Raw genomic sequence first — 24,538 nt, forward strand, 5'->3', positions numbered from 1 at the left:
ACAAGTTAGCAACCAAAACTAAATGTTCTACAAATAGAACATAATATTATATTGCAGGCCTTTTACATATGAAGTGTAAATGTATATTATTAGATTATGATTAATGGTTAGTGGGAACAAGGATACCACTGTATTAATGGCATGAACCAATTCTGCAAAACAGAGTTTATCTTGTTAATCTCTTGAATTTGTGATGACTCTGCATTGACTTTAGTCTAATTTTTTTTAAAGATTTTATTTATTTATTCATGAGAGACAGAGAGAGAGGCAGAGACACAGGCAGAGGGAGAAGCAGGCTCACTGCGGGGAGCCCGATGTAGGACTCAATCCCAGGACCCTGGGATCACGACCTAAGCCAAAACACTCAACTACTGAGCCCACCCAGACGTCCCAACTTTAATCTAATTTTATAATGAAGGGACACTGTTGTGCTTATTATCAATACTAAGTTTTCTGCATGATTTTGAACAATGAACATTTTAGATTTCCCTTTTATTTTTAACTCCAGTGTCTTAAAAATAATAGAAATTTCTGATTCCCTTTGTTTATAGAACCATCTCTCTTTGGAGGTGGGGAATTGGAATCATTAGTAAGGATAACCACACTAACATAAGACATCTTCCCTATAATTATCAAAAAGAACGTGATCCTATAGTCTGAGCTGTAATTTTAGTTACTTTAGTTACTTTCTTGAAGTGGATTTGAATGTGCAAAGTATGTAGTTTCTTTTCAAGTGAAAAATCTAAAACTCACACTAGATGGAGCTCTTAAGCTAAATCTAGGTTTATCTTTTTTAAAGTTTGTTCCTGTTGAACAATCTGATATAATAGTCCTAACATTTTTCAACTTAAATCATTTTTTTAGAGTGGCAGAAATGACTAAGACTTCTATTTTGCATCTTAGTTTGTGTTTTAGATGGAGTGTAAGGATGAGGAGAGAGGAGGAATTAAAATTTTATATGACATTGAAATCGACTTACTATGATATCCTAGAAGTTTTAACTCCTAACTCTTTTAGAAAAAAACTGTGACTAAACATACAGAAAGGTACTTGCTGATCATGTAACATTTGCATTCCATTTGTAGGCTAGAGAATTTGTTGCCAATTTGTATACATTGAGAAATGTTTGTCTTTTTTCTCTTCAGATTGTTCCTCATGTAGTTAATTTGGTTCACTCCTTCAAAAGTGATGGTCTGCCTTCCAGTACAGCCTTCTTAGTGCAGTTAACAGAATTGATACACTGTATGATGTATCATTATTCTGGATTTCCAGATCTCTATGAACCTATTTTGGAAGCAATAAAGGTATGATGATAGTTGGACCAGTATCTCTACAGCCACGGACCATGATGTGATGAATGTAATGAAACATTTCTATACCTAGGTGTTCAATTTACTATTCTATGCTAATATGCTTGTTATTTGAAAAATTTAATTGGAATCATGATTCATTAATGTTTAGGGAGTAATCTCTTACTTGCTATAACCTAAATTATTAACCATATTTCTTAAGTTCTACAGTGCCATCAGTTATAAGGCATATCTTCAGATTTATAACAGCTTGTGGGGAAATATGTTTAAAAAGAAATGCTACATTAAGTGAATACATACATCACCATATCCCAGTATCAGAAGTGTTAAAATATTTAGGAACATCTTAGAATCAAGAAAAGGCAGTTTAATAAAATACTTGACTTTGTTTCCTTACCAGTTTCTATTCCATTTTTGCTATAGACTGTTCATGAATTTCCATATTGTGTAGAATCTTGAGTTCTTTGTGAACTTACCCTGTTTTTCAACTTTATATAGATATTAGATCTAAGAAGCACTGGTTCTGTTTGTCTCAAAGGATGGATCACAACATACACACTTTTCTCTTAAACTTACTGAGTAATCAAGGTGTCACAAAAGAATTGGAGAATTTGCCTCAGGCAAACCTAATCAGGAGTTATTAGAAATCAGTTCTTTTTTTTTTTTTTTTTAATTTTTTTTTTTATTTATGATAGTCACAGAGAGAGAGAGAGAGAGGCAGAGACACAGGCAGAGGGAGAAGCAGGCTCCATGCACCGGGAGCCCGATGTGGGATTCGATCCCGGGTCTCCAGGATCGCGCCCTGGGCCAAAGACAGGCGCCAAACCGCTGCGCCACCCAGGGATCCCCTAGAAATCAGTTCTATTAATAGTGTTCCTTTTTGAGATCTGAAAAAGTCTCATCTTTATTACTTCTTCTGTATCTGAAATGAATACAGAGCTTATTCTTTTTTCTATATAGCTAGCTAAATTAAACTGATTTTGGTCGAACCCAAAACACAAGACTGTTGAGCAATTAATGTATACCACTAGTATGACACTTTGACACTTCAGAAGTGAATGGTTTTATGTGTAGGAGCTTTTTATCATGGATTTAATAGTAATGTTAATCTCTTCCTACAGTCCACAGATGAAACTTCTTGCTGTTAATTGCCATTTTTCAGTGCTTTACATCCTGAGAATTCTGGTAATGAAATAGGCTCAGAATAAGCAGGGTTTTCACTCAGTCCAAGGGCAACACTCTTCTATTAGTTGTCAACAACAACAAGAAAAATAAGAGATTAAAATTCCTTCAGAAAATGCTTTTCTAAGGTCTAAGTACCAGATGGTAATAGCAGTCTAAAAAAAAGGCTTAACAATGTTACTTTCATTATTCTCCATTCATGCTTGAAATCACTTAGATTTAAAATTGTATTTCAAATGTCACAGAGCAGATAAAAGAATCTGTGTCTTCTAATAATTTTCTATACTGTTAAACACAAGATTGAGTTTTATTTTTCGAAGTTAAAGCTATTTTTGTACTTAGGTGCTTTCATTTTTCATCCTCTGATTACTTTGAGCTTTTTTTTTCTAAGGGTTAATGTTGAGTAAATATTAGTAGTGAATGAAGAGGAAATTTTTTTACTTTCACTAGAAAATTTGAAAGCAAATTGTTTAAGTTAATCAATTGTGTGATAATTTAAGTCCTTATTCTACTGCCTTTGAGTAACTGCACTGCAGTACACTCTCTGATGTCAAAGATTTATTTCGAAACGTTTTACTGGCAAATTGGAAACAAATAGCTCAAATGTGACTTGAATTCCTGGTTCTTGAATATTTCTCAACTTGATAAACTATACTTTTAGGGCATATTTATTTTTTAGGAGATAATTATTTTTGCCATGTAATATAATGTAACTTTTCTGATGACTGGTCAAGTACTAGGGGTGATTCCAAAACTAAGTAGAAGAAAAGAAAGGTTAAATGTCAGTGGAGGAATCTTCTTTATGGTGTTAATTTAATTAAAAAAATAGTTTATATTTTTAACCTATTTCTCCTCTTGATGATGTACAGGATTTCCCTAAGCCCAGTGAAGAGAAGATTAAATTGATTCTCAATCAAAGTGCCTGGACTTCTCAATCCAATTCTTTGGCCTCTTGCTTGTCTAGACTTTCTGGAAAATCTGAAACGGGGAAAACTGGTCTTATTAATCTAGGAAATACATGTTATATGAACAGTGTTATACAAGCATTATTTATGGCTACAGAGTAAGTTTAAATTTGAACCTTTTTTTTTTAACTGTAGAGATTGATGCATACTGATGAAATATAACCTGGTGAGATTGTCTTCACATTAATTTTTTATTAATGTAGAAATAATATTTTTATATAATTGTCTTATTCAGAAATAAAAGTGCTTAGGAACTGTTAAGATGTTAACTTATATAAATTCTACTTATTATATATATTATATATATAATATATGTATAATATATATATATTGCATTGATAATCTTTTTTAATTATTCCGGCTTGATATTTATTAAAAAGTGAACTTATTTGAAAGAATTTAAGTGTCCTCAAGTACTAATTTATTATTTTATAAGAGTATGTTTTTTTTTTTACCTATATATCTTTTAAGGGATTTATGTTTAGTTTTTTCTACTTGTAGATATTTTACTGTTTATCAGATTGATAACTTCTTTGTTACTTTTAAAGAAGCTTAAGCTCTGTTTCCCACCACCAAGTTGACAGATACTGAACAAATATATAAACATATATATTTTTTTGTCCTCTTACATATTTACTTTCAAATTAATTTTCTTTTGCAACTTAGCAAATATAAACTCAGAGGTTGTTAGCTATGTGAGTGTTGTCTGTAAAAGTACAAAATAATGATAAAGTTTTTCTAAAGGTAGAAACATTTTTGGATTTTTCTCTTCAATGCCAATAGAGTATTTATAGAACTTGACCAAAAATCATTACAAATTGAATTCCGTGCCTTTGTAATTTTTTATGCCTACTTAGAGGAATCATAAACTAAAAGATGAAGAGTTAGACTTATTTTACTTTCTGGCCCCAGAATATGCTATCAACACTAAAGTGTTTTTTTTGTTTGGCTTAGTGGCTTTTTGTTTGCTTATATTTGAGATTTTTTTTTTAAGGTTTTTTTACCTTTTTTTTTTTTTTTTTTTTTTTTTTAAGGTTTTATCCATCCACTCATGAGAGAGAAAGAGAGGCAGAGACACAGGCCGAGGGAGAAGCAGGCTCCATGCAGGGAGCCCGACGCAGGACTCGATCCCAGGTCTCCAGGATCATGTCCTGGGCCGAAGGCAGTGCCAAACCACTGAGCCACCCAGGCTGCCCCTATATTTGAGAATTTTAATTTTTTTTAAATGTGTACACTTAGATACAAGTAATACTAAGCATGAAACTAAATTCAAATCTATATCTCACCACCAGAGGTCATCTAGTTCAGCTATCTCATTTTACAGATGATAGTGAAAGAAGAGACCCAAAGCAATTGTAACTAGCAACAGCAATTCAAAGAACCATCTTATTGATTAAGCCAATGATACTACCTAAGAATAGGCACATAGCATATTTTATTTCTTTGGTAATATGCGAATTCTTTGTGGTTTAAAAAAAATAAATTTAGAAGTATATAAAATAAAAACTCAGACATAAAATTGTTTTTTTAATCAGACATTTCCATTCCTAAAAGTAACTTGTTAACAGTTTTGTGTGCATTATTTCAGATCATTCCTTTATAGTTATAAGATTTTATCTAAGGACGCCTGGGTGGCTCAGTACTTGAGCATCTGCCTTTGGCTCAGGTTGTGATCCCAGGGTCCGGGGATTGAGTCCCACATCGGGCTCCCTGTGGGGAGCCTGCTTCCCCTTCTGTGTCTTTTCTTCTCTGTGTCTCTCATGAATAAATAAATAAAATCTTTAAAACAATAAAGTGAAGTGAAAAATGTACATGTATATGTATGTACATGTATACAAAAATCACTATGCTTTTTTTCAGTTTCAGGAGACAAGTATTATCTTTAAATCTAAATGGGTGCAATTCATTAATGAAAAAATTACAGCATCTTTTTGCCTTTTTGGCTCATACACAGGTGAGTGAATGGTATGTACATGTTAACTTCATGGACACTACTGTTTAAACTTCACATTATACCAAACTTGGTGAATCTGTTTTAAATAATTATATTTGACACAGTACAACAGATTCACTTAGATATACTAAAGAGATCCTGCCTAAGATCAGGATATGTTCTAAGCTTTTTATTTCTTCCTCCTGTTTTCTATTCTTGTAGATGAACATTATGCTAATCGTTTGTTCTAATTATAGATGAAATCTGACTTTCTATCCAGTAAATAAGCTTCTTCATGAAGAAGTCTTTAATAGTTTATAAATATGAAATTGATAGATTTTTCACAGTAATAAATAATTTTGTGGCACATTGGCTTCTTTTTTTTCCTGTTTCTAGTATAAACACCCTCTCTTTATGACCAAAATTTTAAGCTCTAGAATGTAATGGATAAACAACTTTGTATTTTCTAGGGCTTAAAATTTTATGATGATCTTTTATGTCCATAAATTCATCCAAGGAAATGAATTTCTGCTACTGGCAAGAAAGTCACACATAGTAAACATTCATTCAAGAGACATTTATTGAGAAACACAATATGGAGTCTGATAAGTATTCAAAGTGGAGAGGAATCCTTATGCTCAAGGAACTCTAAGTTTTGAGCAATACATATGAATAATATATATATCATTTATAAATAATATATACTGTTTTCAGGTTTTCTGACTGTCTTACATTTACAGAGTTCTAAAGTTCAGAAAAGGTAGTTTTAGGATTGGTGGGATTGAGTTGATAAGAATGCCTTGTTTCCTGTCTATGAGCTGTGAAATAGATCAAGTATAACTTCTTAAGTAGAAAAAAACTAAACTAACATATGAGTGATGGCCTATGAGTAGTAATATACTCAAAGAGATTAATTTTATTTTTCTCTTTCTGAGGGAAATGTGTTCACAAAATAAACACCTCAGGACCAAGGGAGATGAAATCTCTTCCCTCCTACTGGCAAACGTTAATTTTCTAGTAAATTGACATCCGTTCTTGCTTTATCACTAGTCTATATTTACCATATAGTCTGTATATATGTATCTGTGTGTATAAGTAGATATAAATACATTATATAGAGATATTACCTTATTAAATCAGAGCTGTTAGAAAAAAATTATAGGAGGGTTCCATGCTCCCAAGAAAAGAAAGGAATTCACAAGAGAACATAATGAAAGTTGTCACAGTTGAGACCCTCTCTGATAGCAAGCCAACAAGGATTGTTTTAGGTAGGTAGATTTCCCTATATAATTGAGAAGACGTTTTTCTTATAATTGAGAAAGCTAACGTTTATTGAGGATTAAAACTGGCCTAGCTTTGGTGCTGTTTACATGTATTATTAATCCTCAAAAACAATCTATGTGTAATAAGGTATAGTATCCCCCATTTTACATATTGAAGAAACTGGGTTTATGTTACCTACTTTTCATGGTCATACAAACAAATGGCAAATTGGAGTGTGAACCAAATGACTCTAGAGCTCATGATCAACCAGTATCCTAAAGTGCCTTCCTTCAAAATTCTATCAACACCTCTCTTGATGAAATTTTTCTTAACTAAGGATTCTGTTACATACCACAAATATTCAAAATGTCAGGAGAATTCCAAATTTTCAAGTTATAATCACATCTTTTCAGATGCCTTCTCAGTTCCTTTTTGTTGTCACAAAATCTAGGATTCAAACCAAGATTGCTTCAAAATCAGTGAGCAACCACTTCACTAAGCCTCTTCCATACCAAAAAAGTAAAATCAGCAAGGACCCTAATGATACACTTACATTCTGTGCATTTATGGACTATGTACCTAGTCAAAGAAATTTTCACCTAAAGTAGGTATGCATGGCCCTATAGAGTACTCCCCGTATTACTTTATCCAAAATATATATTCACTAACATGTCTTTTTCAGATTTTGTTTTTCAAAAAATTATGGATGCAAGCACATGACTGTCCTAGAGGGATAGTGCCAGTAATATGATATTAAGTGTTCGAGAGACCTGGGTTCTAGTGTGACTCCCTCTGGCACTAATTTATCTGTATGACCTTGGGTATGTCATATGTTTCTCTAGTTGTTAATTCTTATCTGCATAATGAGAAGTTATAACTGAAGATTACCTAAATTTATTTCTAATTTTATCTGCATCATTTTTGGCACTTTGTAGTAGGGTTAAACGCAATGTAATTTTAAGTTCTCTTTATTAAATATTGGATATTAAGATTTCAGTTATTTAATTCATAGTGTGAGAATCACTTCCTTATATTTTCTGTACTGATATCAAGAGAGAAGCATATGCCCCTCGGGTGTTCTTTGAGGCTTCCAGACCTCCATGGTTTACCCCCAGATCACAGCAAGACTGCTCTGAATACCTCAGGTTTCTACTAGACAGGTAAAAAGTATTTTGAAAGTTATGATTTGTTTTCTTTCATAACAGATTATTTCTATAGCATATTGTTTTTGCCTTTAAAAACATATTTCAAGTGTTAACCTTTAAAATACCTTGCATTTTCTGTATATATTTAAGTGTTCTTTTGTTTTTAATTGGCTTCTTTTTTGGTTTTCTTACTTTGGACCAGCTGTTCTCAGAGTGTGGTACAAAGACCTCCTAGGGGTTCCTAAAACATTTTCAATGGTCTCTCTTTTCTATCTATATATCTGTGTATATGTAATTGAGGCAGATTTTCTTCATATGTTTCATCCAGAAAAACATACCGCAATATATTAAACACAGAGCAGCTATGAGGATCCAGCTGTATTCTATTAAGCCAGATACTTAAAATATTTGCAAAATGTAAAACAATGACATTCTTCTCACTAAATGTTTTAGTTTTAGAAAATATAACTTCATAATGAATATTATGAACATTAACATGTAATTGGTTTATTTTTGTTTATAGACGTATTATTTTATTACTATTATTCTCAATTTTTGAATATAGTAAATACTGATGGATATAGCCACATGAATGAAGGCTGTTGGGTTCCTCAATTTTCTTCAGTTACTTTAAGAGTATAAGGGTATCCTGAGACCAAAAAATTTAATAGTTGCTCCTTTGTAACTAGATGAGTTTGGTATATTTTATTGTCTCTTTGCCACTTACTTAATAAAACCTTTATCTTCTTCTCTAGATCTTTGCCTCCCTGCTGTTACATGAATGACTAGTAAGGTTACTTGAACTTAACATGTGCAATCTTCCTTTGATTCAGCTAAGGACGTGTTGGGTGACTTCTTTGTACCAGGCTTGTCTGAGATGTGAGGCAAAGATAATATAACATAATTAATGAGCATATATCACTTACTATCATGTAATAAGTGCTATAAAATAGTATGGAGAAAGTATGAGGCTATAGGATAGTGATAGCCCCTAACTTCTAGTCCTCATTCTTACATTATTCCATATTCCTCTTGATTAAAAGAGGAGAAACTTGATTTTTTAAATTTAGCATTCTATTTGATAAAAGTAATTTGGCTACTCATATAAGCCACCAATATTTTTATTTTTATGTATAAACCACCAGTATTTTTAAATACCAATGACATTGAAATGTAAGTGAAACAGCTGTATAATGATATACTCTCCTGCAGGCTACATGAAGAAGAAAAGATCTTGAAAGTTCAGTCCTCACACAAGCCTTCTGAAAGTCTGGGGTGCAATGAAACTTCTTTACAGGAAGTAGCCAGTAAGGCAGCTGTACTAACAGAGAACCCTTGCACAAGTGATGGTGAGAAGACTTTAATAGAAACAATGTTTGGAGGAAAACTACGAACTCACATACGTTGTTTGAACTGCAGGAGTACCTCACAAAAAGTAGAAGCCTTTACAGATCTTTCACTGGCCTTTTGTCCTTCCTCTTCTGTTGAAAACTTGTCTTTTCAAGATCCAGCATCATCGCGCAATACACAAGACGGTGGTCTAACGCAAGCCAATGCACCTGGTCCTGCAGAAGAACCAGCAACAGCTGCCTTTATTTGTGACTCAGCTATGAATGAGAGAATGTTAGGCAGTCCTCCTGATGAATTTTGCTGTACTGAAAACAATGAATCTAGCAAGATTCTTGTTAATAAAGATGTACCTCAGAAGCCAGGAGGTGGAAGCACACCTTCAGTAACTGACTTACTAAATTATTTTTTGGCTCCAGAGATTCTTACTGGCGACAACCAGTATTATTGTGAAAACTGTGCCTCTTTGCAGAATGCCGAGAAAACTATGCAAATCACAGAGGAGCCTGAGTACCTTATTCTTACTCTCCTGAGATTTTCATATGATCAGAAGTATCATGTGAGAAGAAAAATTTTAGACAATGTGTCACTGCCACTGGTTTTGGAGTTGCCAGTTAAAAGAACTACTTCTTTCTCTTCTTTGTCAGAAAGTTGGTCTATAGATGTTGACTTCACTGATATTAGTGAGAACCTAGCTAAAAAATTAAAGCCTTCTGGAACTGAAGAAGCTTGCTGCTCCAGATTGGTGCCGTATCTATTAAATTCCGTTGTCGTTCACTCTGGTGTATCATCTGAAAGTGGGCATTACTATTCTTATGCCAGAAACATCACAGGTACAGAGTCTTCATACCAGATGTGCCATCAGTCTGAAACTCTGGCATTAGCGTCCTCCCAGAGTCATTTACTAGGGAGAAATAGTCCCAATGCAGTGATTGAACAGGATTTAGAAACTAAGGAAATGTCAAAAGAATGGTTTTTATTTAATGACAGCAGAGTGACATTTACTTCATTTCAGTCAGTCCAGAAAATTACGAGTAGGTTTCCAAAGGACACCGCTTATGTGCTTTTGTATAAAAAACAGAATAGCACTAATGCTTTAAGTGGTAACAGTTCAACCAGTGGACTCTGGGTAAATGGAGACCCACCGCTACAGAAAGAACTTATGGATGCTATAACAAAAGACAATAAACTGTATTTACAGGTAAGTTGGAAATAGAGGTTTCATCGTTTGCAGAAAATATTTAAACAATTGACAGTGGTCAAATGAGTGCCCTAATTTTGAAATCCAACCTCTACATTTTCAAAGAATTTACAGAGTAGCAATTCTGAAATTGGAGTCTGGGTTTATGTAAAAAGGGTTCAGCCTATATAAATTGTCTTACTTTCTAATGTTAGGAATTAATTATGAAAAGTTGCAGTTAGATGCAATAGAAAATATCTCACTTGTTCTTAATTACAAAAGATGTAAAAAAACAAAACAAAAAAAAATTACAAAAGATGTGATTATAAAATCATTCCATACAGAAATATAGGAAACTTAATAACGAAGTATCTTCCCTCTCCTCTTTAGTCCCACCTATCAGGAGAAACAACTGCTGAATTTACTGTTTATTCCATTTAGACTATTTCATAAATATTTTAAGGGCATTTATTAACATTCAAGTGGATAAGATAAAGGGCATTGAAAGGTACAATATGTAAAAAAAAAAAAAAAAAGGATATTTGTATCCTGTAAGGACCCATGCAATAAAATCAAGGTAATAATAGAAAAATTAGTAAATAAAAGCCATGGAACAAAGGTTTCATATGAGCTGCATTTACTTACAAAAATACTTATTGCAAGGAGTTAGTGATTTTATTACTTAAAAGTTAATAAAGATCTTGCTGCAAGTATTTTTCTCTGAGATCTGCCATCTTGCCAACAGCATAACGACGAACACTAAATTGTAATGAAATTGTAGGTGTTATTAATTGGGTGGTCCAAGTGATTTTATGAGTTTACATAAGTAAGTCCTAAAAGTTTTGTGTTTGAAAATCACAAAGCTGAAAGAGAGAGAGTAAAAGGAAAAAAAAAAAATGGTTCACTCTAGTACTGATTTTTTAAAAGGAAGTCTTCTCAAAAGTTTTCAAATTTACTGTATTAAAAATATTCAGATAATGATACATGACAGCTTGGTAAAAGCGTATGGCAATATTCTAGAGTAACACAAAAATAATATATTTTACAGAAAAAAATTAAAGACAATATTTATTAAACATGATTTACCAGCAAAGATCCTTACATCCACTCAGAAGGCTTATGATCAAGGCAATAAGATGTATTCAACTGTATCCTTCTTGCTAGATACTAAATAAGCACCAGATATTAATCAGGGTCCTTGAAGGTGAGAGGAGGAATATGGGCAGGAGGTTGAAACAGAAACTTTCTGTGATATAGATAGAAAATAAGGTCCAGGACAACTTGACTTGCAGAAATAGGCAGATTATTATTTATGTATCGATGATTGGGCTAAATAGTCTATTTATCAGAGGAGAGATGTGAGTTTTACAATGATGAGGAACTACTTACTCTATTTGTGATTGGATTGCCAGAAGCTCTTATAACCATAACTACTTTATTACAGCCTACCTCTAAATGATTTTCTTTTTCTTACTATGTACTCCATTACAAGATATACAATATCTGAGTGTGATGAGCCATTCTTTTCATTATTGTTTTAAGGCCCCCTGTCACTATAATGGAAACCATTATGTACTTTGTTAATTCAGTTTTTCAGTATTTACAGTTCTAAATTCCATCTGAAGTCTCAGATTGGCAAGTTGTTTAATGTAAAAAATACATTGCCAAATTTAAATTAAGATATTTATGTTCCTGTATTAAGATGGGGTAGTAAAGCTTATTACCAAAGTGCCTTTTTAAAGCAAATTATCATAAATATTCCGTTCTTACTAAAAAACTTAAATGTATTTATACATTAAATTATTTTTTAAATACAATAATGTAATCGGTTTATGTTGAGGTTTGAATTATGATGGTTCTCACATGATCTGAGTTGTACTGGTATTTTAAGTTCGTGTTAAGGGACTATTGAATACATGGAACACATATGTGTGTTTTTGTTCTTTTTTTGTTTTTACATTTTTGAGATATTAGTTCAAAGTTGTGTTCATTCCATAGTAATAATGCTTTAAAACAGATTGCTATGTCAAGAATACACCTTTAATTTTAAAATACAGCTTTATACTTATCTATAAAACAACTGCAAAAATTTAATCAGATCTTAATAAAAGTAAGGGGTGTGGAGTGAACATTTTGAGTTCCTTTGCTCCTGAGGAGTACTGTAAATGAATTTACCATCATGGTTCATATCAGGGTAGCTACTTTCTTTTTTGATTCTTGGAAGTTCACCTTGTATAATTTTAACAAGCTGCTTCTGGGATTCCACTTTTAAATTTTACTAAAATCACATCTCGATTGACATGTGTTGGAAAGAAACTGTTGCTCTTCTTAGTGTTGGTGAGATTGGTGGTTTTGAAAAGTGGACAAAAAATCCTATGTGACCAAACCATTTTCTGCTGTGTATCATAGCCTGACATATAGGATAGCAGAGCAGATGCGGATCTCCAAGTAAATTTTGGGAAGGGATTTTTTTTTCTTCATTTATTTCTTTCACTTCAGTCCAACTTGCATAAGAATAAGAAGAATCTCTATTATCTTAGTGTCTGGACTCCAAAAATTATGCTTTTAGTTAGGATCCGGTGAGAGAAAGGTGGTACAGATAGATCACACGTCAACTACAAACAGGGCTTTTGTCCTTTCTTGTTCAGTTTCTTTTCTTTGTTTCTGTGGAGGAGGTGGTAGTTTGATGTCTTAATAGTTTTCTTTATTGTTCATACAGAAGAGTACACATGATATATGTGTTGTTTAAAGAAAAATAAAAGATGGATTAATTTAATGTTAACGTATATCCTTGAGTAAGAGATCTAATCTAAAAATTCTCAAGTTATTTGTCCCAAAGCAACAACAACCAGGCCTATAAGTCCACCACTGAAATAATTAATTTTAATATTTGATATTAATTGGGCATGTAAATTATATACACGATGAGAATCATAATTTTGACATTATACACAATGCTCTCATCTATATTAAAAGAAGTCAAGCAAAAAGCAGTCTTCCCTGCTTCAGTCCATTAAGCTTATCTTCTGAAAATAGGATATCAGACATTTCTGTCTGTCACCATATATTTATTTAAGTAGATGAAAAGCAAAGAAAGAATATTCCTTTCTTGGGAAGCCCTCTCTTAAAGTACAATACAGTTTTCACGAGTCTCAGAAGCAGTGGAGTTAATTTTGTATTGTGTGTCCTTTAACACTCCTTCTCAGGGGAATTACTTTATAACAAAATTTGCCATATCTTTTGGGAGCAGAACTTCTTGAACTCTACCTTGCATATTCAGTTTTATTTATTTCATTAGAGAATATGATTTATACCTGAAATGAGATCTTAGGTACAGAGTCATATTTTCATTGCTTGTTTGGATAGTTTAATAGATCAAAGAACTAGAGCAATGAGAATTTTGTTTCTTATTTTAGTGTCTATTTCTTACATTCATACCTATAGCTTTTATCTTCTATCTGTAAAACTAAAAATTTTATTTTCTGTTTTAATTCTTAATTTTACAGATTAAAAAATAGATTGTGTCTTTAAAGAAACTATACAAAAGAACCTGCACAATAAATTTTTTAAAATTTTTTGAGAAATATCTTGCAAATTAAGTTTTAAAAGCTTCTCTAAGCCCTGCCCAAGACTGGTTAATTAGGCCATTCTGTTACAAGGATTTCTTATCTAAGGTCACATTCAGCTATAAAAATAAGTGATTCTTGATCATTTTTTTGTATGGGCAATTGCACAGCTGTCGCTGTATGTTACTGAGAAATAAGGTGTTTATAATGTGAGAAAAATAGATGTCCAAGCAGGCCTGCTTTTTTACTCCATAGTAAAAATTGAGCATCTTGTGAAGAGAAGAGAATAGTTAGCTAAAAATATTTAGTTAGAAATTATAAAATAACACTACCTTGTCAGGTGGAACAAAATAACTGTACTTTTAGTTGAACCTTTGAAATAGTATAGTTTTTATGATTACTGTTAAGGGTATTTTTAAAGTTCTTCAGGATGATGACGCCTAACAAGTTAAAAGTAGCTTTTAGACCTAATTGACACTGACTTCATTCGAAAGTTATAGAGCCTTTCCCAGAAAAATGAGCATATGCTCGAGTATTTTGTATTTTCTTCCAACGTGATTGTACCAGTTTTAGAATGCCAATTTGACACCTTGCCAAATGAATTCGCCATTATTTATTTACAGTTGCTCCTCCTGAAGCTAAATAGCTGATAGTGTTCTAATCTAAGATTATTAATATTTATTGAGCACCTAATATGTGTCTGGCACATAGACAAATATGACTGGTTCCTGATACAAAAGTTCTGATAATCTGGTGGGGAAGAGTTACAAGTAATACAGTAAGGAGATAGGCTCCATTTTCCTTAGCAATGTTATTGAAATCTTACTTGTATTTATTGAGAAGTTTCTAAGGAAAGGGTAGGCAACATTCGCCTTCTTTCATTATTGATACCTTTTACTATATCACCCACTTACACAATATTCCCACCTGATAGAGTAGATAATCCATCGTCATAGACTTTAAATTCTGCATTCTGTGTATTTAGAAAGAAAATCTATTCCTATGTGTGTCTGTGAGTATTCACAATAATATTTCTGTAGAGGAATTTTAGGATGTGGAGCTTCAGGGTTCTCATCTGCAAACTGAGAGTTGAAACAGAACGGCCTGTAAGATCTGTTATTCAGTGTAGTTGCACCAGGATTTTGCACTCTATCTTACCTGTTCCATCTGTGATTATGCACTTTAGTAAGATCGGTAAGGATTAGTATAGTCAGTATTTTTTAGATTACGGAGATTTGAGGGATGCTTATTAAGGGTTAAGTCAGTTTTAAAATATTTATATAGATGATATAGTCATCCATTGTATTTAGGGTTTTAATTGTATAAAAATTCTTTTTAATTTTAGGAACAAGAGTTGAATGCTCGAGCCCGGGCCCTTCAAGCTGCATCTGCCTCCTGTTCATTTCGGCCCAATGGATTTGATGACAATGACCCACCAGGAAGCTGTGGACCAACTGGTGGAGGGGGTGGAGGAGGATTTAATACAGTTGGCAGACTCGTATTTTGATCCTGAAAAATCCAAAATGCACTGGTCACAAAACATCTAATACTATGACTGTTAAAATGTCAGACTGTAGCAAATATCATACCTATCTTTAATTTTTCTTTTCATTAGGCCCTTTATACTTTAAGAAAAGACATTCAGTGCTTGTTTTTATTTTCCTGACAATACATTTATTAACAAATGCATCATGGGAAAAAAAAAAAACTACCTCTTAAAATTCCACTTGCTCTTACGGTTTGAGATGCTTGACCAAAAATTTTCAGAGGAAAATATGTACCCGGTCCCTAATTAAGCTGCATTAAATTTAGCAGAGACATTTAAATGGTCTCATTCTCAGTTTTATTAAACAAAAAATATACTTAGCATCTTTTATAAAAGAATTGATGCTTAGAAATTATGGAAATATTGCTTAAGAAGAAAAAAATCCTTTATTTCTTGCATAGTAGCCCATTATTAAATTCAAATCTTTTAAAATGCTAAAGAGAATACAGTCTCTAATGAAGGCAATAACAGAATTTATCAAGCTATAGTACTTTTCAGGTTTTTGTTTAGTGCTGTCTTCAGCATCAGTGTATCTGCGTTTCAAGTACAAATGTTTTAAAAAAGGATTATTTATACATATATGCTGAACTGATTTTAAGAAAGGTGCATGATCCTGTAGGAACAACGTTTTTACCTAAAAATTGCTAACTTTGTAGTATTTCTAATTGTTTAAGGATTTTCAAATTCTATTTCAGGGAGTATATCTTCTGTGTGTTTTGAAGGAGGTGTGTTCTATATGTGCCTTGCAGTACTGTAATTCAAAAATAGGAACCTTTGGCTGCGGAAAAGTTTTTAAAAAATGAAATGTTAGGAAGTAATTTTTGTGCTAACATTAAAATTATAACTTTTTGAAAGATACTAGATTTTCCTGAAGTAAAATCCGATGGTTCTAAATCAATAAGTGCGATAGATTATTTTTAAATCATAGAAGAATTCAGAGGAAATGAACCTAGGCAAGTAAAAGATCTTTTTTGTTTGTTACTTAATCCTCAGATTATTAAACGTCAATTGCATATTTTTTAGATTGTACATTTGGGTTTTTTTTTTTTCATTTGAATCTTGTGCTCTGCACAGTTGTTTCTGTTTCATAGTTTCAGATAAAATGGTGAAATGTCAGGCCCTGCCATCCCACATTTTCTTTTACCAGGGAGTGGGAAACAAATCAGTCCTCCTGGATCTTGATTGTACACTTTCAGGAGTTATCCCAGTTGTCCCTTTTCCTAGAGGTTTTAACTTATCTCTGGTTGTACATTGTTCTGAAATCGATCTCCTGTTTATTTTGAAAACATTTTAAGGAAAGAGTGTTCTTTGGTGATTTGGAGTTTATCTTTTTCCCAAGCTCTTAATGGTGTTGGTTAAAAGCAGAACTCCTCATGTGCATTCCAAATGTCCCACTCCTAACCTGTTTCCAGTCCCTGGGAAGATTAGGAAAACTGACTGGATTAAAGCTAAAAATTCTTTGCAGAATTGATTGAAATTTGTCTTTTCTATAAATGAATGAAACAGATTTTTATCACTGTCCTTTCTGTGGGCTTCCTCTTGTCTTAATAGTGAATTCCTAAGCTACCCTATTTGTTCAGTTATCCACTGGCTAGTAATTTATTATAGGATTATATCAGTGTTAGCATTTATTGAAATTGGTAAAGTCACTTAATACTTGATACATTAATATTGGGCTCAGCTGCTTTGGGGAACTTTCTTTAAAGAAAAAAAGATTTTATTATTTATTCATGATAGAGAGAGAGAGAATGAGAGAGGCAGAGACACAGGAGGAGGGAGAAGAAGGCTCCATGCAGGGAGCCCGACGTAGGACTTGATCCCTTGATCCCGGCCCTGGGCCTAAGGGAGCTCCAAACCACTGAGCCACCGGGGCTGCCCTGGGGAACTTTCTTAAAGACAGACCTACACACCGTTTTATCTATGAATACCATATCATTGAAGGACTTTATGCGTCAAGGTAATACATACTGAATTTTCAAAATGATAAAAATGAAATTCTAGCTATAGGATAATACTGGGACTAGTCAGATGATAATTTTATACCAGTACCAAAGACATGAAATTAAAGGCATCCTTTTAAGATTAAAACTATAATAACATTAATCATTTGCTGAATTTAGAGTATATCTACAGAATACTTGAAATTGAAACTGGAATAGCCAGAGGCTCCATTCCCCATACTCCTAACCCTTGTGCTTTCCTCTGCCTCTTGCACATTCTGTAAGGTCTGAGTCTGCTAGAGTACTATTTGCTGCTTCTCTTTAGTTCATTCCAAAGTAATCATTTCAAATGAAGCTGCTCAGTCAGAGATGCTCAAAAGAGCACGTTAGGCCTCACCACTAACGAAGATGAAAAACTGGAAATCTAGGTCTGTTCTTTTCAAAGACCTTTATTGACACATTGTGAAAAATAGATTTTTTCTTTTTTATGCAAATAAATAATATATATAATATGGTCAGTCATGCAAGCCCTTGTAATCCATTTCACTAAGCAGGTGCCTGTGCACCTCTGACTCATGACATTTGCGTAGCTCAACTTGGAGAACAGAATCTAATTCGTTCTTTGCTCAAGCTTCTTCCCACCACCTCTCTTCCAGCTGAATAATCGGAAACAGCAACATTGGTCTTGAGATCCCTGATTTTTGTCTCCCTACCTTAAGGCTCCACAAGAAACCTTTGGGTAGAAATCAAGATTTCCTCATGATAGCTAGAGGTATTGGGGGGAGGAGTCCTTGTAACAGATTCAAAAAAGCCTATTGTTAACTCACATCTAGAAAGAACAAAACATCTTTCAAAACTAAGTTTAAAGCTGAAATCTGTAATGTTCCTTCTCAATTAGTTCTCTTTATGATAATGTTATTTACAAAGTCGCTGTCTTTTCATATGCTACCTCTTTAAAGACTTTGGCTAACCTCTCATAAGAGGAGCTGATTGCTTCTTGTGTGTGCAGCACAGTTGAAGGAAAAAAATTGGTATAGTCTGTCCAGTACACAGATACTGATGGAAATCACCATTTTGATGTTGTGTACTTCATTGCAGTTCTTAGTTCTCAGTATATCTTTTTCCTGTGATTGTGCACTTCACATACTCTATTCAAAGGGAGCTTTTTAAGTGACTATTTCAGAGGAAATAATACTGTACATTTACGTATGGTATCTTTCTCATATGAATGCTATACTTTCTCTGTCCTTTTGTCCTCTGCTTTTTTTCTAGTGAATGTAGATTTCTAGAAGTATTGCTGAAATAAAGGACAAGTTATTCAGTTATTCACATTTTATAAAAACTTACCAGGAAGTGTTAACTGACTTCTATTAACGCAGTAACATCATCCGGGAGAGTAAGGCTGAACCTTGGGTAATGTAATCTGAGACCTTATAGTGCAGCAGTTAGGAAATTTAAATTAAAAATCTTCTCAATAAGGCTGAAAAAAATCTAAGCTGCTCCATATGTGTACATTCTTTAGCATTTACCAATCTGTCATGTACCATCATAGTGTTAGTCTTACTTTGTTTTACTAAGTTAATTTTCTTACAGAGTTCTTTTTAGGAGTGAGTGAATCTCAAAATGAATAGGAGATTTTAAAAAAACAAAGATTTAAAGTAAAGTACTTAAAAAAAAAAAACTATCTTGTAAAGAAATTGCAGTTTCCCCTTATAAGAAATTGCTATAGAAATAATTTCTAAAGAAATAAAGATTTTTATAAAAGCAACAACCTGACTTTTACAGATTCAGAGAGATTTGTTATGTAAAAACCTGTAGCCCCAATGTTATATAACTAGTGTGGATTTGACATTAAAAATAGAATCTAAGAAGTCAGCCAAGTGTGTTGCCAGCATTCATCAGTGTCAGTTATGGCCTGCAGTTGTTTTTCTCTTAATAGATCTCATGTTTTCATATTTTGCTTTGTGTGCTAGACACACACACATGCACACACACGCACGCACTTTAATTTCAGAGGGATGAAAAAGTCTTCACTAGCTAGATCAACAGTTTTCAACTTTGCAGTCATGTTAAAATCACTCAGAGAGTTTATAAAAATAGCAGTATATCCAGGCTTCACCCCAAACCAATTAAGTTATGTGGGGACTGGGCATCAATTTTTTTTTTTTAAGTTCCTCATGTAATTTTGATGTGCAACATTGGTTGAGAATTTCTGGGCTAGGAAAGGACTTTTTTCTAGGGGTTTCATCCAAGAGCACTAACATATTGACTGTCTACCATGTGCTGGAGACTGGTTGATTTTTATAGATCTTTTTCCTCATACCTTTGCTCTCACCCCATTACAGATCAATAAATAAAGTCATATTAAGAAACTTACTCAAAATCATGCAACTAAAAATTAAAAATTGAGATTTTTTAAAAATCTGAATTGAGATTTTAATCCAAGCCTTAAGAACTCCAAAGTCAATACTCTAACAGAGAGGTAGTAACAGGTGGGAGAAAAATGTGACCTAAAGACTTACGCAAATTATGTATTAATAAAGTCTTGCAATAAATTTTATGAAATAAAATCTCTATAATATTTCACTTCTCTTTGCCCTTCAGATATGATTCCAAAAAATAAAGTGAGATCTGTTTTATTAAAACTTTTGTAGATAATGATCTAAATGGTTGAGGAACATGGTTCTTAGCAAACTCATTTCCTAGACCAGTTTCTTTCTTGCCTAATTTCTTTCATTTTTCCCTTTCTGTCCTTCCTCAGTCATATTAGATCTTACATCGTGTACTCTTTTTCGTGTAGGCTTTTGTATATGCAGGTCTTAGTAGAACATACCATTCCCCTTACTCCTCCTTCTGCTCACCTTTCACTGTACTCTAGTCTCCTCATACTACACTCCCAAACTGGTTAGTGTCTTATTTTATCCTGAACTGTGTCTTACTACTTCTACCTGAAAAAGTCATGGCTTTAGTAGTGGAGCGAAATTAGCCCTAGAGTAAAGGCTGATCATTTACAAAGATTGAAAGCAAGCCTTGATCAGACTCCTCTGTGAGTAATTGTAGTACAAACTCCAATATTTTTTTTTTTAACTCCAGTATTTTTTAAAGGAGCACAACAAACCTAGCATTTAAGAAAGTAAAATTCCAGCATCTGTTAAAAATAGCAGGCATTCAGAGGAGGAAAATATATCCAGGGGAAAAACAATACAAATAGATTCAGAAATTATGAAATGGAATTGACAAACTAGGAGCTTAAAAGAATGTAAAGAAAAACATGAACACAATTAAGAAAGAATTGGAAAATTCAAAAAGCTCCATCCTAGCAGAATAATATGAAGTCACACGATGACATCATAATCAAATTAAAGAAATTCTTAAAAGCAGCCAAAGAAAAAGAACACATATAGGTCAGCAAACTGTATACAACCCTCCAGCCAAATCGATCTGGCCGCCAAGTTTTTCATAGTTTTATAGAAACACTGCCCCGTCTGTTTGTTCACCTGTTGTCTGCGGCTGTTTTCACACTACAAAGTCAGAGTTGAGTAGTTGTGACAGCAACCATAGGGCCCGCAAAGCCAAAAGTATTTACGAGAATGCTTTATAAAAAAGTGACCCCAGAAAAAAACAAGGTAAAGTCTTATAAGAAGATATGCAAGCCAGAAGGCAATGGAATGACTTAGATCTAAAAAGTGCAAAAGTAGGGAGGGTGGGGGGGGGAATGCAGAAGGAAAAAAAATTGTGAAACTGTGAGTATCCACTGTATCAGTAAAATGTCATTCGAAAAGATGTTCATAGGCAAAAGCAAGAATTTTTCCTTGAATATTTGTACTATGTAATATGTTAAAGAATTCTTCAGGCTGAGGGAAAAATGGTACCAGATGGAAACTTGGATCCACATAAACGAATGAAAAGTACTGGGAACAGATTTGGCACCATTGACTTAATTTACAGAATATACAGGAGAGGAGGGACAGCTTTGGAAAACCTCAAGACTCACGCTGTGCCCGTGAGCAGCAGTTTGGGTCTCCTGCTGCATCCACCTCTGGCACACGCCCGAGGCAAGAGACTCACGTGCACACCTGGCCTACAGGGGTTTGGCAAACTACCCTGTGAGAGCCAGCCACTTACTTACACAGAAAATCCAAAATAAGAATATTACATAACATACATAAGCTTTTAGAATTTAAAAGTAAGTTTAGCAAGTTCCCTGAATATAAAACAATATATAAAATTCAAGTGTATGTCTATACGTCAGGAGCAAGTATTAGAAGATATAGTTTAATAATGATATATACAGTAATATAAAAAAATCCATTTTTTAGAAACCAAACAATAGATATATAAGACCTCTGTAAAGATTACAAAACATTTAGGAAATGAGAGATGACCCAAATAAATCATGGCTGAGAAAGCTCAATATTACAAATAGCTAATTTGTCTCAACTGATGGATAGAATCAATGCAGTCCCAATCTTGGGATTCTTTTTTTTTTTTTTTTTAATTGAGAAGCTGACTCTAAAATAGAAATGGAAAACTTACAAAAAACAGCCAAGATTCTTGAAAATGAACAAGTTAGGATAACTTTGTAAGACAAGACTTATTATAAAGCTAAAATAAATATAGAGTGGGCTAATCTGTTCAGAAGAAAGAATGCAGACGTAGACCTGAAATTATATGCACATATGATTTATGACAAAAGTAAGATGACCTAAACTAAAAAGATAAAACTAATACAGATTATAATATGTTCAAAACCTAGGAATATGGAAAGATTTCTTAAATAGAATTCAGAAAGCCTTTGTCATGAAAAAAAAAACAATTATAAAATGGATAAAATAAAACGAAAAACTTATGCTCATCGAAAACACCGTTAAGAATGAAAAAAGGAAAAAAAAAAAAAAGAATGAAAAAAGAAGGGCCCCTGGATGGCTCAGTGGTTGAACATCTCCCTTTGGCTCAGGGTATGACCCCCCGGTCCTGGGATCGAGTCCCACATCGGGCTCCCTGCATGGAGCCTGCTTCTCCCTCTGCCTATGTCTCTGCCTCTCTCTCTCTCTGTGTCTCTCATGAGTAAATAAATAAAATGTCTAAAAAAAGAAGAAGAAGAAGCTACTGCAAGAGCCCTAGTGATGAATGATGGGTTCAAACTAAGAGCGTTGCAGAAAATTGGAGAGGATGAAAATGAATTATTTACCTATATCTAAACTGAGTATTTTAAAATTTAAATTAAAATGTCAGTTTCTCAGGTGCATTAACCACATTTTAAGTGGTCAATGGCCCCATGTGGCCATAATGGACATGATTTAGTGGTGGTAAAACTACATTTTGTAATTGTATGCCTTGTTCCCAACCTGGATACCCATTATCTGGATAACCTTTTAAAAAATTAAATACCTATCTATTCTCTAATTATGAAATAAATGAAAATACTTAAGAAAATGACTCCGGGTACCCATCTTCCTGGAAATTTCAGACTGATTTCTACTTAGAAAATGAACCCTATATGAATGACCCCTAAGAGAGGAACTTACAGCAATATTAATGACTTCCCAATTATTAAGGCTACAGAGCAATAGACTTATTTTAATGCTGCTTCTGTTGACCACTTAGTGACCGCTCTGCCCATGGCTATGAGAAAGGAAATAGCTCGTAATGCTCGCTTGCCTCTTAGAACATCTCTTTTCAAGTGCATTTTTATTTCTTAGGCTTGGGGTTATACTCTGTCCACTTGCTAGCCCTGATCCTAGTTTCTTTAAGTGGACAATAGCAGGAGTGAATATTTTTCAGGATATCTGCTTTATGGTTTGTGCTCCTAACAATATCAAAATCACAACATTCCAGTAGAGAGCACTACCGCCATCTAATTTCTCTGGGGTGATCTATATATACTTCGGCCAAGTCCAAGGCCACGTGTTTATAAATACTACTCATGCTGTATTTTTAATAGCCTATATTTCCAGAGAACTTCATCATTTTCAGGTGTGAAAGACAGGCTTGACCTTCATTTTGTTCCATCTGGAGCAGTTTGTTTTCACTGTCCAGAGTTAATGAGCAAAATACTGAAATCAGGTTCAAAACATGGAAAAGTAATTTGTGATGGTAACTGATAGTCACCTCTGTATGTCTCTGCTGAATAGTTTCTTGCCTTGAATAATGTCCACCCTCTTGGTTTTCAGTAATAGCAGAAGCAACAGCATAATCAAATTAGCCAACGATCAGAGCCAAGTTTATTACCCTCCTCACCCATAGCTAAGACGAGCACAAAAGTATTAGTAAAATAATAATGGTAACAATGCAAAACTTTCCTCACAGTCTCCACTGGCCTTCCTTATATCCTGACAAAATAATAATAAAGAAATCATTCCTAGCTAAACCAAGGATCTTGCTTTGGGAAGTGCTTGCTTAGAATATTCTATTTTGTCTTCAGCAAGGACACTGGCTGCCAAAATAAACAGGTCAGCAATTGTCTGAAACTGTTCCGAATACTCACTGTCCCTTGTTGGAACATCATGGTTGGACACTTGTGAGTATATAAAGTATGTAAGGGCTAAGTTTGTATTAAATACTAGAGACAAAATAATAGATTGGCTGCCAGCTGGCAAATAAATCATCTTCCCAGATCTATTACTGACTTGGAATAAGTGCCTTAAACAATCCATATCTCCATTTTCTAGGCAACCCGGCGTCAGTTAACAACACCCTGGTACATTGGAGACTTGGTGTGAAGAAAAAACAAGAGAGTTAATAGTGTCTTTTAATAAAGAGAATCTTCATTATAAAAAAAAAAAAAGAAAAATTACAATTGGCGAGACTTCAGAGATCACCCTAGAGGCTCACGGTAGCCAGTGGCTTACCTTAGTCTCCACGGAATTTGAACAGGGCGGCCTGCGAGGACTTACATGACCAGCCTGAGTGTACTTGAGCATTGCTCTGCCCTTGGTGTCCTGTCTCCTCCCACTCATCTGAGAGATTTTAATTAGAAAGCAAAGTCCCCCTGAAAAAAATAGGCAACAGAAAAATGGAAATCCTACAGATCTGAATCATCTGTAGATGCAATAATCAGGCACTTGGAAGAGTGAGTTGGTTTTCTTCATCACTAGGAACATCTGGAACAAATGGAGGAGTGTTTCATGGTTGTCAAATAGCTTTAAACATCAATCATTA

General features: G+C 33.7%; 1 protein-coding gene across 1 annotated transcript in view; it reads left to right on the forward strand.

Moving 5' to 3' along the window:
* The window catches only part of USP38 (ubiquitin specific peptidase 38), a 34,874-nt gene extending 12,935 nt beyond the window's left edge, over positions 1–21,939 (forward strand). Inside the window, exons 5-10 of the mRNA XM_041758628.1 lie at positions 1,146–1,304; positions 3,362–3,555; positions 5,318–5,411; positions 7,707–7,813; positions 9,011–10,346; positions 15,237–21,939. Coding sequence (XP_041614562.1) covers positions 1,146–1,304; positions 3,362–3,555; positions 5,318–5,411; positions 7,707–7,813; positions 9,011–10,346; positions 15,237–15,398 — 2,052 coding nt within the window. The 3' untranslated portion in view covers positions 15,399–21,939. The remainder of the gene's footprint in view (positions 1–1,145; positions 1,305–3,361; positions 3,556–5,317; positions 5,412–7,706; positions 7,814–9,010; positions 10,347–15,236) is intronic.
* Positions 21,940–24,538: the final 2,599 nt, after the last annotated feature.

Source organism: Vulpes lagopus, chromosome 6 (assembly GCF_018345385.1).
Source record: "Vulpes lagopus strain Blue_001 chromosome 6, ASM1834538v1, whole genome shotgun sequence".
NCBI classification, from domain to species: domain Eukaryota; kingdom Metazoa; phylum Chordata; class Mammalia; order Carnivora; family Canidae; genus Vulpes; species Vulpes lagopus.